Source organism: Electrophorus electricus, chromosome 13 (assembly GCF_013358815.1).
Source record: "Electrophorus electricus isolate fEleEle1 chromosome 13, fEleEle1.pri, whole genome shotgun sequence".
Classification (NCBI taxonomy): domain Eukaryota; kingdom Metazoa; phylum Chordata; class Actinopteri; order Gymnotiformes; family Gymnotidae; genus Electrophorus; species Electrophorus electricus.
In genome coordinates, this window is record NC_049547.1 from 21920498 (window position 1) to 21937997 (window position 17500).

Sequence of the window (17500 nt, forward strand, 5' to 3'; positions counted from 1 at the left end):
GTGGCTCCCCACGGGAGGTAGAGATCTCAGCTCATGATGAGGGAAACCTGGTACAGGAACAGTTCGCCAAACACTCCACAAAAGCCAAAGCAAAGTAACACGTCATTTTCCGTTGACGAAAAAGGAAAATCCACTAACGAGGACCGAATTCTTCCTCAGACAGGGAGTAACCAAGCACCAGAGACACTCACAGAGACAAAACCAAAGTTAGCGAACCACACCATAATCCATACAGGAACAAATGACCTCAGAGGTCATCACGAGAGACCAGCAAGACTACATCCCTGAGAGAAGAGAGACAGCAAGTCAACAACCGTCTTCATCCTCTGCCACCCTGCAAAAACCTCCACCTCTACGCAACTCAGAAACTCGACGCCAGTCTCTAGACACTATCATACACACCGTTCTCGCCCGCCTCTGTGACCATGCCCCTGCTGACCTCTATTGACCTCTGTGACCATGTCTGTTTATTCAGAGAGTCGGTCGAGGACCCAGGACCCAGTATCACTATCCCAGCAGCACCAGAGCGGGCCAGACCCACTGAACCTGCCCACAGCAGATGTGAGGCCCCATCTGTCCACATCTGGCCTTGGCGCTGACACAGACAGATATTGGATCAATACAATGGACATACAAATGGACACAGACAGATTTTGGATCAATACAATGTGACAGGAGAAATAAATTAGAATCATCAAATGTGACATAATCCAGCCTACATTCATGTCATCATTTTGTAATTTTGTAATTTCTCTCATTTCAGAATAAAATAATAATAAAAAGAATAAAATATCAATAACAATAAATAATAATAATAATAATAATAATAATAATAACAATAATGATAATATAATGATAATAATAATAGTAATAATAGTGATGATAATAATAATAATAATAATAATAATAATAATAATAATAATACTTTTAAAATAACAAACAGTAAATTTCTCAGTTCAGGCAGAATGAAATTTTTTTCATTTCGAATTTAAGGTCTTCTTTGTTCAGTTTAAAAAACAGAAACCAAGATTGTTTTAATGAAACAAGAGTTGTTGATATCCTGATCTCGCAGGAGACATGGTGATCACTTTACAACAGGAAGAAATATCAATTATTCTCCCAGAGAGAACTACGGCAAATCAATAAACACACACAGGAAGCAGCTGCTGCAGCTTAGTCAATGTCTGGGTATGTACACTGTCAATGGAAGACTCTGAAGGGAACATTTTGGTTGATACACCTACAGATCAGCCCATGGCAGTAGCAGAGTAGATTATACTGTAAGAAATTTGGGCCCAGTCTTCTTAAGTGCTTGTCAAACACAAGCCACCGACACCCTTATCTGACCATAGCCAAATGACAGTATATTTGAATAGAGCACATAGAAATGATATTTGGGAGAAGGCCAGCATACAGAATACTGAAGCTCAAATCACCTTTGAGATCTTTTTGACAGCTTAGAAAAGAGGGAACAGACATGGTTGTCAGGAGCATAAATCGTACCTGAATATGTAGCCCGAGTATCAAACCTGGAAATGAATAAATACAAGTCAATACCAGCCATATGTAAAATACAGTATCTGACAAAATGGTTTGATCAAACGAATGAGAAGGCAGCTCAGAATCTTCATAAATATTGACCCTAAATTCACGAAATATTCCAAAGCTGTTCAGTTGTGTTTGAAATATAAGCAGCTTTCCTAGAGCGTGGAGTGAAGACTTCATATCAGTCTCATTCAAAGCTGAAGAGAAATTTGACCCACGAAACTACACAGTGTTTGTCGTAACAGTATTCTGAGATCTGGGCTCTGAAAATCAAACATAAAAAATAAAGGAACCTCATATACTTTGGAAGTAACAACACAAACATTGAACAGAGACGACACAAACCGCAGTCGACTGTATTCGAGTTCCACAGTCCCAGGACAACTCAACACACTCTCCAACCATCAGACCCAATGAAAAACAACAGTACGCTGCCCCGGGTTTCTAGGGGCAGAGTGGGGAGGACGCGGCGCTAACGGCCCCGAGGTCGCACCTTCGTTTCTGCGGCAGCACACGGACTGCCGCGCTGATGAATTTGTGCAAGGCGCTCTGGAGAAGAGCATCTCCCAAACGCCATAAATGTAAACGGAAAGGAAGTGGGGAGAAGAGATTAAAAAAAAAAAAGAGGGAGGGAGGGAGAGCGAGACAGAGAGAGGAGGATGAGGAAGGAGGAGGAAGAGGGAGGCTTGGCGCCACGACATCATTCAGGGATGCGCAGAAGGTCTGAGTCGCATCTTAAGTAATAGAGTGCAGTGCGATGAGTCACTGAAAGCTATTTTTAGAACAAGCGTGACTCTTTGTGTGTGTGTTTGTGTGTGTGTGTGTGTGTGTGTGTGTGTAATTCTGCAATGAGGTGGACTCTTTGTACTGGCATGTCAGTTATGAATGACCCAGTTTAGTGTCTGTGACCACATGGCTCTGTGTGTGTGGGCATGTTCAGCATGGTGTAGACGTCTGGCTGATGTGACTGCATGTGTTTAACCTGATCACTCAAACGGTTTGTGTGCGTTTGCGTTACTAACCTGTATTCCTACAGAGGACCTGGGTGTTTTCAGGTACTCTTCTGCTTTGGACACCAGGACTGCCTTGTCGCAAGTCAGCACTGAGCTGTGGCTATCCGTGGAGGGGTGCCTCTTTCCTGCCATCGCCATGGCTGCTGCCTCCATAGCGATGGTGACAGCCTTTGCACTGTCCAGGCTGTCGGTGGAGTTGTAGATGGCTCGGCCCACGTGGAGACCCAGGCCCTCGGACCCCCACATGCCTGCCCACGGTGAGGTCACAAAGAATGATGTCATAAAAGAGAACACAAGTGAGGTAATAATACCCTGGCGTGCCGAGACTGATGGAGCGACACGGCGAATGGAAGACAAGATGGGTTAATGTTGAGTTGTTGCTTGCATGTCTATATAATCATCATGGATATCGCAGCGCACAACAGGCGTAGATCAGCAGTGTGGAGCTGTTAACTGGGCTGCCAGCAGGGGGCAGTGTGGTGCAGACCTCCTCGGGCCAGGTGGCCCTCGTGGTATGCGTCCTGCGTGGATTCGGTGCTGCTCTGCGCCGTGATGGAGATGAGAGGCTTGGAGGTGGCGCGGGGGGGCACGGGCGGAGGTGTTCGCTTATAGGTGGGAGTACTGGGAGTGTAGGTCACTGCTGTTGGGTGGAGGGGTGGAGTGTCGACAGGAGAGGGAGAGAGAGGGAGAGAGAGAGAGAAAAGAGAGAGAGAGAGGGAGAGAGAGAGAAAACAGAGAGAGAGAGAGGAAACAGAGAGACAGACAGAGAGAGAGAGAGAGAGAGAGAGAGAGGAAACAGAGAAACAGAAAGAGAGAGAGAGGAAACAGAGAGAGAGAGGAAACAGAGAAACAGAAAGAGAGAGAGGAAACAGAGAGAGAGAGAGAGAAAACAGACAGAGAGCGAGAGGAAACAGAGAGAGAGAGAGAGAGAGAAAACAGACAGAGAGAGAGAGAGGAAACAGACAGAGAGAGAGAGAGGAAACAGAGAGAGACAGACAGATATAAAAAGGGATAGACAGAAAAAGGCAGAAAGAGAGAGAGAAAAACAGATAGAGAGAAAGAAAAAGAGAGACAGACACAGAGAGAGGCTTAATTTTCGTAAGCCTCCAACTTTGTTCAATTCAAGCAGGTAATTCATTCGATATTTTGAAGACCACTTTATTCAGCACGCTGCCCTGTTCCTCCAGCTACCACACACGTTACAGCTGGAAGCTACAATCCACTATTTCTGACAGCACTCTTGTACTCTGAAGTCAGCTGACTGATTGTTCCGGAGGCCTGTACCCGATGTACGATAATGAAGCCCGGTTCTTTCCTAAAACAAGTCATCCAGAACAGTTGTGTGGAGAACAAGACAAGTTAGCATTGGTCGTTTAATTAATGAGACAAGTTAGCATTGCTCCATTAATTAACGAGAGACAAGTTAGCATTGGTCGTTTAATTAACGAGAGACAAGTTAGCATTGGTCGTTTAATTAACGAGAGACAAGTTAGCATTGGTCGTTTAATTAACGAGAGACAAGTTAGCATTGGTCGTTTAATTAACGAGAGACAAGTTAGCATTGGTCGTTTAATTAATGAGACAAGTTAGCATTGGTCGTTTAATTAACGAGAGACAAGTTAGCATTGGTCGTTTAATTAACGAGAGACAAGTTAGCATTGGTCGTTTAATTAATGAGACAAGTTAGCATTGGTCCATTAATTAATGAGAGACAAGTTAGCATTGGTCGTTTAATTAATGAGACAAGTTAGCATTGCTCCATTAATTAACGAGAGACAAGTTAGCATTGGTCGTTTAATTAACGAGAGACAAGTTAGCATTGGTCGTTTAATTAACGAGAGACAAGTTAGCATTGGTCGTTTAATTAATGAGACAAGTTAGCATTGGTCGTTTAATTAACGAGAGACAAGTTAGCATTGGTCGTTTAATTAACGAGAGACAAGTTAGCATTGGTCGTTTAATTAATGAGACAAGTTAGCATTGGTCCATTAATTAATGAGAGACAAGTTAGCATTGGTCGTTTAATTAATGAGACAAGTTAGCATTGGTCCATTAATTAATGAGAGACAAGTTAGCATTGGTCGTTTAATTAACGAGAGCACAGAAGTGACTGAAGGACTAGTAGCTTATAGGTGCATGGAAGCTGTGGCAGTATTTTCTGTTTATTTATCATACATATATATTTAAATATTTTTACATATGTTCTTATTCAGAATGAATGTGCATCTAGAACATCATCTGAATTTAAAGTCCAGCAGAACAAATTTAGTAAGGGGGAACATTCGCAGGTTGGATAGAACCCAAATCAGTGTTCAGCCGAACTACGACACGCTCATGCCAGATTGCTTCTCAAAGGTTCATGCCAAAGTGTGGAAAGGGAGGTTTAAAATTAACCTCCTACTTCAGGCATATGAGTGAGTGAGTGAGTGAGTGTGCACGCGAGCGTGATGAAGACAGTTATATCTCCAGTTGCCCTGCTCTGGTGACGAGCGAGGGATTAACCTGGAGAATCTTTCTTTTGAGTGCAAATGGAAGCACGTCCTCTAATCCAGCCAGATGGACTCTAAATGGCTTTTTGCACTTGATGTGTCTCCTTTTCTCCAGAGCAGCGAGGCCTTGGCTGGAAAGCGTTGGCAGCAGAAATCCTCCCTGTGGGAGAAATATGGGTGGGTGGGGCCAAGGGAAACCCCACCCCCGCTGACCTCCCCTGAAGGACTGACCTCCCCTTCTCTGCAGTGAAGGGTAAGAATTCTCTTACTGCCCTTTTCTGTTAACAAACATCTAATGCAGGGCCGTATGGGACGGACCGATTAATGTTTCTCTTGCGTTTCCAATGTCCTATAAAACAGAACAAATTTAACACATTAAATAAAATTGTAGAAAGGATGAATACTCTAAGAGTACTAGTATGTCCGCTCCTAATGCTCATCTGTTTGTTGTTGTGACTGTGTAACCCGTTCAGCTGGGGTGTGTGTGCGGAGACAGAGCTAGCACTTCAGCTAGGAAGGCAGGTCTCCACAGTCGCATTAAAAAAATGAATATATGATAAACTGCAATGTACATTTTATATTAAAATGGTCCTTAAAATTCAATATGCTTTATGTGAATAAAAAACGAACAAAAAAATAGTCAAATACAAAGTTATAAGTGTGAGGTAATATACATAAATGTTACTGTATACAGGAAGGGGAAAATCCATACATTGTGAACAATGTATGACTCTTAAATAAATCTATAAAATGACCATCTTAAATGTCTGATCTTTTGCAAAAGAGAAACAGACAGGCATGTAGCAGATGAGAGAGTGTGTGTGTGTTCAGTGGTGTGTATGTTCATGGGTCAGTAGTTTCTGATTCAACACATATAAGCACTGAGCGTTCTTAAGATCCATGTGTCCAGGGCTCTGACATTTAGCTGATAAATCAGCAATCGCAGACGAATGCTGTTGATGTGAAGCAGTGTGACTAATGTAATGAACACATGAGTGAGTACTCCAGAACAACTCTGGCCTGTTAAAATAAAACATCTTTCTCTTCCCCTTGCTGTGAAATAAACGACAACAATGACATTTTAGTAGCATTTGTTTCACAGCATGGTGAGTTAGTTCAGTGTCGCCCCAGTTACAAAGCCCTCATCACCGCAAAAATACAGATCTCAGATCAGCTCTTTAAGCCCCGCCTCAGTCCCACCGTGCACAGGGACCGCAACACCACACAGATCTCAGATCAGCTATATAAGCCCCACCTCAGTCCCAGCGTGCACAGAGACCGCAACACCACACAGATCTCAGATCAGCTATATAAGCCCCACCTCAGTCCCAGCGTGCACAGAGACCACAGCACAGGTCTCAGATCAGCTCACAGTGAGAGCAGAACTGCTGGCATCAAAGCATCACGCTTAAAAAAATCTCAAATCTGTAGAGCAGGTATCACTCAACTCCAGTCCCAGCACGCCAGATCTGTTAAAATTATAGAAATTGGGGATTAGTTTTCGAGAGGGAGAGAGAGAGAGACACCTCTCTGAAAAGATCTGGTGCTTTTACCACCAAATCTAAAATGAAACCAGCTTATAACGCAAAATAAAAAAGAACTATTTGGAACGCTGTATGAAACTAACATCTAAAGTAGATTAGAGTGTCTCCGTCCTGTCAGAGACAGAACGCAAAGACAGATCCCAACCATGTCCAGGCTACAGAAAAGGTACAGACCCAGAAAGACTGGACTGCCCACAGAGGGAAGGACATGCCAGGTGAGTTTGAGACAGAGACGCACTTTCTCCTTTGCTGACATAGCTAACGTGACACTCTCACATTAAAAATACTGTGTGTGTGTGTGTGTGTGTGTGTGCGCGCGCGCGCGAGGTTTACAGTGAAAATTCCAGCATCTAACAGACAACTAGAACTCCAGCCAATCACTCCAGTCCGTTTCCCCAGAACCTCAGTAAGCCCCGGACCACGTGACCGCACCAGTAATGGGGCACTGTGGGTAGTTTTCCTCAGCGGCTCATTTTTCAAGTTATCTTGTTAAAGTATAACAGGTCTCGTAACAGTTCAAACATGTTTGGCCGTTACACTTCAGTTTAGACGGAGAAGAAGGTCTTCATCTGATGTGTCAGCTCACCTACACAAGTGTGTTTCATGACTCAGCGTGGGCCATAATTAGCCCACACCAACCAGTCTTAGTAAAGACGTGGGTTAGCTATGTTTGACAGCGTGAGCAGTGTTAGTCGAGCACAGTGTGACTGGGTCTTCTGTAATTCCTCCGCTCACTCTGACGTGACACAGCTGTGGTTGTGTTTTAGTAGATTGGCCCTCATGCACGTGATCCCTGACATGGTAAAAACACTTCTGTTGTGAATATCACCATGGCCCTGGAGATGCATGTGTGATAATATGTTCTGAGCATTAGGGCTTAGAGGGAATCAGACGTGGTTGCTACAGCTATGTGAGCTCCAAACTTGGGAAACTACTTTAGACATAAGGAAAATGATTTGATCCCTTCATCCTGACACAGGGATCTTTGTTCATCAGCAAACACAGTATGAGACTTGGGCACACAAACGTGTGTCTGTCTGTAGGTAGTGGTGGTGCTCTCTCCAGGCTGAACCAGAAGGGCCAAAGTGAAGGGAGAAGATCCATCACCAACACTCTCACCCCAGCAGAGAGAGCCAGGATGCCCTTCTCCACCCTCCTCCATCTCACACCCTCCATACCCAAGCAACGGCCCATAACCCTCACACCAGAGCCAAAGTGCTGCAGGGAACATTCACAACCAGACAACATGGACAATGATGTCCTGGCGTGGTAGACAAGCACAATGTGTCCAGTGCTGTGGCTAATCACAGACGTCGTCGCACAGTTTCCTGTCATCAGGGACTGTATGTGGATGCTGTTCTGAAATGAGAAATTCACAAATCTCAGATCCATAATTAATACCATAAACTGTCACTTGTAGCACACATTTCATATATGAGCTTCTCTGTTCACACTCGAAAATCACTGTTCACGCATTTTTCTCACGGCATCTTCTGTTTATTTTGACAGGTAAAATCATTCCTTTCTCTTCCTTGTGAAAGAGAAATACTCATATTTTATAATGTATTTATAGAAATACTCATTATAAAATTATTTATAGAAATACTCAAAATTATATAAAGAAATACTCATAAAATTATTTATAGAAATACTCAAAATTATTTATAGAAATACTCATAAAATTATATAAAGAAATACTCATTATAAAATTATTTATAGAAATACTCATTGCATAAAATTATTTATAGAAATATTATAAAATTATTTTAAAAATTTATAGAGTTATAAAAGAAATAAAATCCTAAAGCTATTGTGTTTAGTTTGACAAAAACCCCACAATCTTTCAATGTTATGTTTACAAGTGACTGAGTCTGGGATTAAACTATAAATGAACTTCATCAAGCAGAATTTAACAGAGGACAGATGCTCATTTAATCTCAAAAGCAGACCCGCCTGGGAAATAATTCTTAAGTGCAACAGAATTCTTCCTAAATAATCCAGACAGATTAAAGATGCATCTGAACATCTTAAATGTATGTATAGCTTTGTAAGTGTGATCAGTATTAATGGGGGGTGGGGGGGAGAGAGAGCGAGAGAGAGAGAGAGAGAGAGAGAGAGAGAGAGAGAGAGATAAAAATGGCATGGAGAGACCAGGAAGTAGAGACCTTGGTCTGATTAAAACTGACCTCAGACATGACCCACAATGCACACCAACAGCTCAGAGTTCTACAGAGGACACTAAATCTGGAGCTGTAACATCCCAATCAACCCCCCCAGGAGGGACCGGGCCAGCATGGCTAAAGAGCATTGCTCTGGCTCACCGATGCCCCTTCAGACGAATGGCAGGGTCAGGCGAGCCTAATGCACACCCACAGAGGGTGAGGAGGAGTGTGTGTGTGTGTGTGTGTGTGTGTGTGTGAGGGGTCGGTCCAGGTCAGGTGAGCTGAAGAAAGACACACACACACACACATACACCAGACACATGAACTTTCAACAGGACAAAAATACTGTCCCTGTATTACTGCCATCTGTTCACTGACATTTAATACCCCCAACACACACACACAGTCCTCACACAATGAAGCGACTGTTTAAGACACAGAGGAGGATGAGGAGGAGGTGAGGAAGGGATATTTCACATTCCTCCACAGCCCACAAGTCTCGCGGTGTGATCAGTGACGACTCAGTGAAACCCCATCACCATTTAAAGGAGAAAGCACAGAGATGCTGGCCAAGGCCCACGGGGCCGTGAATGTAGTCACCATTGGGCCCTCGAGCAAGGACTTTAACCCTTTCAGCTCCAGGGGTGCTGTACCATATGTGACTCCTGCTTCTGAAGATGCTGGGATATGTGAACACTGCAGTTTTTGCCTTGTACTGAGTACAAAAGTTTATAATTATTTATCCTATGTCTGGGAGACTTACAGCAAATAGCAAATTTTTGAAGCAACACATTGTTAAAACATCAAAAGCAACATTTCTGAATATCAATCTGCCAAGATTTTTTTACTGATATTATTTTTAGCACCTTTAGAAGCCTGGCATAATTATACCGGTTCACGAGGAACACCCACTCTGTTGTATGCGTACAAATGATGAGCCATGTGACACAGGTGAGTAAGGAGGTGTGGCGTTACCTGGGAGCTGCGGGGGGCACCTGTCCTCACTGCTGGATGATGGAAGGCGGAACTGGATTCCTGCGATAAAACGACATGCATCACGCTAACACACGCAATGCTCACATGTCCGACTTGCTAACACACGCTACGCTGACACAGCACGCTGCTCGCTAGCACACACGATGCTCACGGAGTGTCCAGCACTCGATCCACAAAGCATGCTAGTGCACATGCACTTTAATACCATTCAAAATTCGGGGGAAAATAAGCAAATCTAAACAAAACATGAAAAAAACGATTTTTCCTAATGAACTTCTGATGAAAAGTGATCATCCTTCAAACAAGAGGTTTTAAAATGTGTGGCCGTTTTGAAATATTGACATTAACACCAACTTGAACTTTAGTGCCAAACTCTCATATTAAATTCATTTTGAATTATTTATAAGAATCCCCTACTCCTATTTTAATAAACTACATCCAACCCTCTGGACTAGAAGTATAACACCAAAATTCAATGATTACATTTATATATGTAGGTCTGATACCTTTTTTTTTAAACATTATCTCCTGCTGTACACCAACCAAGTGAATCTACAGTTCACATGCAGTGGTGTCTTAGTGGTGAAGGTAATCAGGAGGTTGCTAGTTCAAGTCCCACCTCTGCCAACTTTCCACTGTTGGGCCCCTGAGCAAGACCCTTAACCCTCAAAGAATTGTAAGATGCTTTGGATAAAACTATCAGTTAAACAGTTTTTCTATAAAGATGACAGAGGCCTATAACAGAAAACCATGGCTGATAGCAGGAGTGTCTGCCTACACTCTGTGAGACTTACCACTTCAACTCACCCTACACACGCCACCTTGTGTGGCAGCGTGAGACTCGGGAAACACGCACGCATCACGGAAACTTTTTTTTCTTTGCGAGTACCGTCCACAGAGACGATGTGGCTATGCGTCTGCACAATAGTGTTTCTGTTGAAAAAGTGCTGACTTTTATTATGTATTTCAATTTGCAACATTCAATGGTAACACGCCATTCAGAATACATTTAGAATAATATCAAAGGAGCTTTCAGGGTGCCAGATACAAAGAGCCATGAGGATAAAGAAATAACTACATAAGAAATCTTAACCCGTTCATCATAGATTCTAGTGATGTAGCTAATGAAAGGCTGTATTTCTAAAGAGACAGATAATCATGAAAATGAATTCATTTAAAATGTACACTTTAAATATTACAAGTAATAATTATAGTTGATAAACAGAATAAACTGAAGTGCTGATGCTGAGATCTCACAGTGATTCAACAGTATTGAGGCAGAATGTTCTACAAAAGGAGAAAGGAGTACACCCTCAAATTCACGAGTTTCACAAGGAATAAAAAAGAAGGGAAGAAAAGAGAAGAAATGAAAAGAAAAAAAGGCATAAGATGTATAAACAGCCAAGAAATGGAGAACAGGACAGATTACCGTATATCAGATCATGACAGATTACCGTATATCTGATCATGACAGATTACCATATATCATATCATGACAGATTACTGTATATCAGATCATGACATATTACCATATATCACATCATGACAGATTACTGTATATCAGATCAAGACAGATTACCGTATATCAGATCATGACAGATTATCATATATCTGATCATGACATATTATCGTATATCTGATCATGACAGAGTATCGTATATCAGATCATGACAGATTATCATATATCTGATCATGACAGATTACCGTATATGTGATCATGACAGATTACTGCATAATTTAGATCATGACAGATTATCGTATATCTGATCATGACAGATTACTGTATATCATATTATCATATATCAGATCATGACAGATTATCGCATATCAGATCAGGACATATTATCATATATCTGATCATGACAGATTACCATATATCAGATCATGACAGATTATCATATACCTGATCATGACAGATTACCATATATCAGATCAGGACAGATTATCGTATATCAGATCAGGACAGATTACCGTATATCAGATCAAGACAGATTACTGTATATCTGATCATAACAGATTACTGTATATCAGGTCATGAGAGATTACCATATATCACATCATGACAGATTACTGTATATCAGATCAGGACAGATTATCATATATTTGATCATGACAGATTACCGTATCATGACAGATTATCGTATATTTGATCATGACAGATTACCGTATATCAGATCATGACAGATTATCATATGTCTGATCATAACATATTACCGTATATGAGATCATGACAGATTACTGTATATCTGATCATGACAGATTATCATATATCTGATCGTTGTGCTTCTGTCCTGTTTTGAACGCTACTGCACAGCGTGCATGTGAGCACCGCTGGGTAAGATCCGAGTGTGCACATGTATCCCAAGGTTGATTACACGCTGGGAATCTCCAGAGCACGGAGTAGCTCTAAAGACACCACAGTGGGCATGAGTCAGGGTCAGGGCTGAGTACATTTCAACGGAGCAGAAACTCAACTCACTACTGACATTCGCCGATATAGTGTCCAATTGTTTTATGTTTCTGAATTATTTCGGAACAATTTCATTGTATTGATTGATCTTTTTCTTGTATTGGCCAGAAACTAGCGGAACTGGGCCCATTCCCAGAGACTCGGGTGTCCAGAATTGCACAAATGAATCAAAACAAAAAGGACTGGAGATGTGAGCTTCAGAAACCCATGAGCTCTGCTCACCAGGTTCGGCTCGACTGGACTATTGTTTTATGTTGTAACGGACTTAGAACAGTCTGGTTTTTGTACTGGTCTGGCTAGCTAACTAAATAAGGACTGTGTTGTTTGTGTGTTCCTTTTCTCCTAGTAACCAGTCCAAGTACCTGGGCTAAAAATCCATTATTTTAACCAATAAAGTGCTGCCAAGGCTTCAGTCGTCTCCTGTAAAACAGTGTGGTGAATATACTAGGATAAAACAATGTCAAATTTAAGTATCTACAATTGTTATAGGGTAATCTACTAAGTTAATTTAAGTTTTTGACATGGTTAATTAAAGAACCGTGTGATTTCAGCATACACAAAACTGCACTATATGAGTAAAAAATAGCATAATAATTAAACATCCTAGCACAAATACACCATTACTTTACCAGCTTTCAAATTAGGTTTGATTGACACATACAAGCCAGTAACATTTATCAGGAACAGGTCATTTGTAATTGTATCAAAAACATATTCTGGCGTGGTTTTTTTTCCGCCAGTCTCTTTCTGACATTTACATGTGATCTCACTGGTCCTGTTTTACAGTCCTGCACTGAATACAGCAAAAATGGTGACCTTCATTTTGACCCCTGGAAACCATAACCTCTTCACTTCACACACATTAACGGCAGTCATATATTACTTAGGCTGCTGCTGAAACAACACCAACGGGGTAGGCTGTATATTCACAATAAATTACGCAATATCAATATTAAAAATGGTTCACGATTCAACTCATTTTTTCCCCCAGTCTGTTTTTATCTCAGGTATTTACAGTATATATGCATGATTGACTACATGTGCGTGGATGTGTGTGTGTGTGTTGTATATAGGGAATAGCCAAGTACACAATGCATTCGTAATGTCACACTACACTGTGCAAACTGCCGGTTCACCCCGATGTGTCTTCAGAAGTTTCACCGTTTAATTGCAGGGCTTTGGCTTTGAAGACTAAGACTTGTAACGTATTAACCTGCAACAGTTCGTACATTTCTTTACACCAGTCTGCCAGATAAGTTTGACTTCTGTCGACCTCTGAAGAAACAATCATTAGTCCATGTACAGAGAAAACGCTGATCAAAACGCAGACAATATATCAAAGGGATCTGTCCCACACTTCAGCAGTCTTTGGTCAAAGTTCAGTTCTCATCCTATCAAAAACCGTTCGGATGAGAGACTCTTTTTAAACATTCCATTTCTGAAGTGTGAGTTAGTGTTTCACCACCAAAAGAAGGCTCTAATAAATTATCAAAGACAAAAGCTCTCAAACTCTTAGCGAGTTCTCTCCGAGAGTTTCTCGTCAGAAAGTTCTCGTCCACAGCCAGCGCAATCACAGTATGTACCCAAATACATTTATGTACGGCTAGGGGGAAACTAACCAGGCTGTAAAGTGATGGCGGGGAAAGTTTCTGTTAAAATGAAACTTTGGTTCATGTGTGAGTCCTTGCTGCTCTGTGTTAAGTGCTGAGTGTCTGAGGGGCGCTAACACGGCGTGGACGCCGATGTGGAGCTGCTTTTAGCTACAACCTCTTTGAGAGGCTCATCATGACTGAACAAAAAAGCATTGCTAATACACCGAAAACTCCCTGACTGTTCCTCGTCTCACACTCTCTTTGTTCTGTCTGTCTCTCTCTCTTTCACTCAATCCTACGCTAACGCTCACACAGAGAGACCGGTAAACATTTTGCTACATTACCAGACTCCCTTGCATCTTTGTCTCGTGACGTCAGAATTCCCGGTACGCGTCCCATGCGTCCTCACATGTTCTTCATGCTGTGCTCAAAGGGAAAGGGACATATATGACATCTCGGAGTTATTGGAGTACTTCTTGTGGTAGATCTCCATGCTGGCACTCCTGGACATGGGAGTTTTCCCACGCGCCCTCCTCTGCCATCTGATCCACAAGAAATCTCGGCAAGACAGAGACGGGCTACTGCAGGCCACGGTTCCTATCGGCGAACCGTTGTCCGCTGTCTCTCGCTTAGATACGTCTAAGGCGGCCTGAATTTCTAAGAGAGATAAGTTAAATGGGTGCACAGTTGCTGGGTCTATAGTTGCGGGGGAACTGCTCCCTGGTTCTTGAATTTCCGGTCCTTCATCTGAAGCCGTAGTCTCAAAATCTAAAACATCTGGTTCGACCGAGCACAAAATGGCGGAGAAGAGAGTCTCTGACTCCAGGAGGTCAATGGTAGCAGAGTCCAGAGTGTCTTGCTTGAGTGGGTATGCCATGACCTGCTCAAAAGCAGATGACTCTTCATCAGACTGGTCATCTGTATCTGGACAACCAGATTCTGAAAATTTCCCTGCGCCACTTTCAAGAGGGGACAAGTCGACTGAGTACAGGATACCTGAGTCCAGAAAGCCCGGTTCTAATGGGCTTAGAATTTCAGGATCCGTTTCCGGCCAGCTCAGCATAGTCACATCCAGAGATTCCTCCTGCAGAGAGTCAGACCGATTCAGAGTTTCTCTCTTTGACCACAAAACAACTGAGTGAGCCTCCTGCTCAAATGTTGCTGGACCCTGAAGTGGTGGAGACATGGGTTCAGGAGTCTGTGGGTTTGACACATCTGGATCGGCTGGCTCCGGAGTTGCTGGTTGTAAGAAAATTGTGTCCAGAATCTCTGGAAAAGGTGGCTCTTCAACTTCATGGTCAGGTGGCTCGTCGTAGTCCACTATTTCCGGAGATGGAGGATCTGGAAGATCTGCAGACCCCGGACTCGGCAATCCTGGATCCAGCGATTCTAAACTCGGCCATTTCAAGTCATTAAGATCCATTGATTCTGGAGTCAGTGGACTCAAGACAAGGGAATCGACCTGTTCTACGATGCCACAGTCTCTTATGCTTGGATCCATATGCTCATGCACTGGCCCAACAAGCATAATTGGGCTGACGGAGTCTGCAGGTGTGTGCCACTGCTCAGTAAGGATGCCCGGACCAGGGGACGATGTACTTGGATCAGCCTCTTCTAGAGTCTCCCGGAATGAAGGATGCTGAATGGTTGTGTCCAGTAATTCTTGAGGGGATGTTGGATCTGGTGGGCTTAGGTTTTCCGGATCCAATTTGGGCCAGTGTAAGTTGGCCAGGTTCACAGGTTCTAAGTTTGTAAAATCTAGTACAATTGAATCCACTCTTTCTGGAGTAGGTGCATTGGAAAAATACTGGGGATCTAAAGGTAATTCTGGTTCTGGAGGATCTGGAGGTGTCATGTTGTCTGGATCCAGTTCAGGCCAGCAGAGAGTTGACAGGTCCACATGTTCTGGAGGAGTCAAGTTAGCAAAGGTTGGCTCGTCTATTTCAGCTAACAGGGAGTTTGGGTCTGTTTGGAACAAAAGTCTGGGGGAAGAGACGTGCAGGATGTTTGGATCCAAAGGCTCCGGAGACTGCGTGGATAGGACAATTGGGTCCACGGGTGAAGGGCAGTTCACCGCTGCATCTGCCGTGTTCTGTCTCACTAAACTCTTTCCCCCGGCCTGGGTACTCACGGACACGTTAGCCACAGGGTGCTGGGTCTCCTTTGCCTGACTTGGTGACCAGGTGTTGTAGCGTTGTGTAAACCTGGAAAAGTTGGTGTTAAAGGCACGGAGCTCCGTGCACAGGTCCCGCCTAAGATCGGCGAGCTCCTTCCGCATTGCTGAAACGTCCTCCTTCCACTGCTGACTAATGGCGAGGGCCAAGTCAGCAGTCTCCTGCACACTCGACTGAACAGGTCTGGGTCTGGCGGGGGTGCTGGTTTTGGGTGGGGGCGGGGGAGGACCCACGAAGCAGGCGCGATAACCGTACGTGCCCCGCGATTCGTCTTCTCTCCTGGGACGACTCGTGCTCCTCCGGGCTGCGGAGGTCATGTCTGTCTCTTTGTTGGGGACATAGTCCTCATTAAGCAAACCGGTGCCCTTCAGCACCTCTGGAAAGACAAACATACGGGAGTGTGTGTGGTGCGCTGACAGGCAGAGACAGCTGGAGACACTAGGACACACTTTCCAAGCTTGGACTACAGGGCCTGAAACAAACAGGTGAGCCAAACGAAGCTAGAAATCGAGGTCTCTTTCCCCCAAAAAAGCTTAAATGACCCAGACTTGCTGAACATCGCAGCACATTGCCTGTCAGTTCAGAATAACAGACTTTCATTTATCTATCAATTGAAAACCAATTGCAGTGCACCAATCAAGCCTTTTTTCAACATGTCCCCATTTTTACCAATGGCATGTTAGACTTTTCTCAGCACCGTCAGCTGACGCAAATTGAGTCAATTTTGTTTGGTGTGCAGCAAAGCTGCATTATATGTCTGTATTTCTTCAGTCCTGGGTGATAGAAAATGCTAATTTTAAGGTATTACAGGCAAATAGGCTTATTTTGACTCACATTATCTTGCGTTTGTTTCATGTTGTTACTCTGCCTTCTCACTCAACCATTTATTTTCCTGCAGTTTTCTCCAAGCACAAAACCGAGAGTTCTACCCCAGGGGAAACCTGGGAAGGATAATGACTACCATGCCTCTGTGTGCATAATCAGACGCTTCCGACTAGGCGAGGCCCTGTGCTTTGTGCATTGAAAAGAGGCTTTCACCCTAATCTCTCTGTGTGTCTCAGCAGAGCAGGCATGAACCCTATTGAACATGAAAAGGCCCGCACAGACCCATGAAAAAGAAGAAGAAAAAAAACAAAGAAAACAACAAAATAAAATAAACAAAAAACCCCCAAAACTGACCAGGACTAACCGAGTGGAAATACGAAGGGTGTTCAAATATTCCCTTGACACACAAAGTCAAGTGTTTTTATTTATTTTTGATTTATTTGTTCATTAGCCTTTTGTGGGGTAGCCAGGGTGGTTCAGTAACTAAGTGAACTGCAAATGTATTTCTGTGAGAAGGCAGTGTAAACAAAACGCGGCACATCCACCACAGAAAGTCTCTCCAGCAGCCTCTAGCCCCGTGTCCGCACCCCGAACAGCCAAAACTGGAGGCCAGCTGTGTCCCAGCGTGCCGCGGAACGACCTTCTTAACTTCCCCCGAAATTCTCTTCGCGCTGCGCTACGCCGTTCGCG

General features: G+C 43.3%; 1 protein-coding gene across 1 annotated transcript in view; it reads right to left on the bottom strand.

The window, feature by feature from the left end:
- The window catches only part of dlgap2a (discs, large (Drosophila) homolog-associated protein 2a), a 189248-nt gene that overhangs the window by 12223 nt on the left and 159525 nt on the right, over positions 1 to 17500 (bottom strand). The window contains 3 exon segments of the mRNA XM_035532627.1: positions 2568 to 2806; positions 3046 to 3198; positions 9729 to 9788. Of these exon segments, the coding sequence (XP_035388520.1) occupies positions 2568 to 2806; positions 3046 to 3198; positions 9729 to 9788 (452 nt within the window).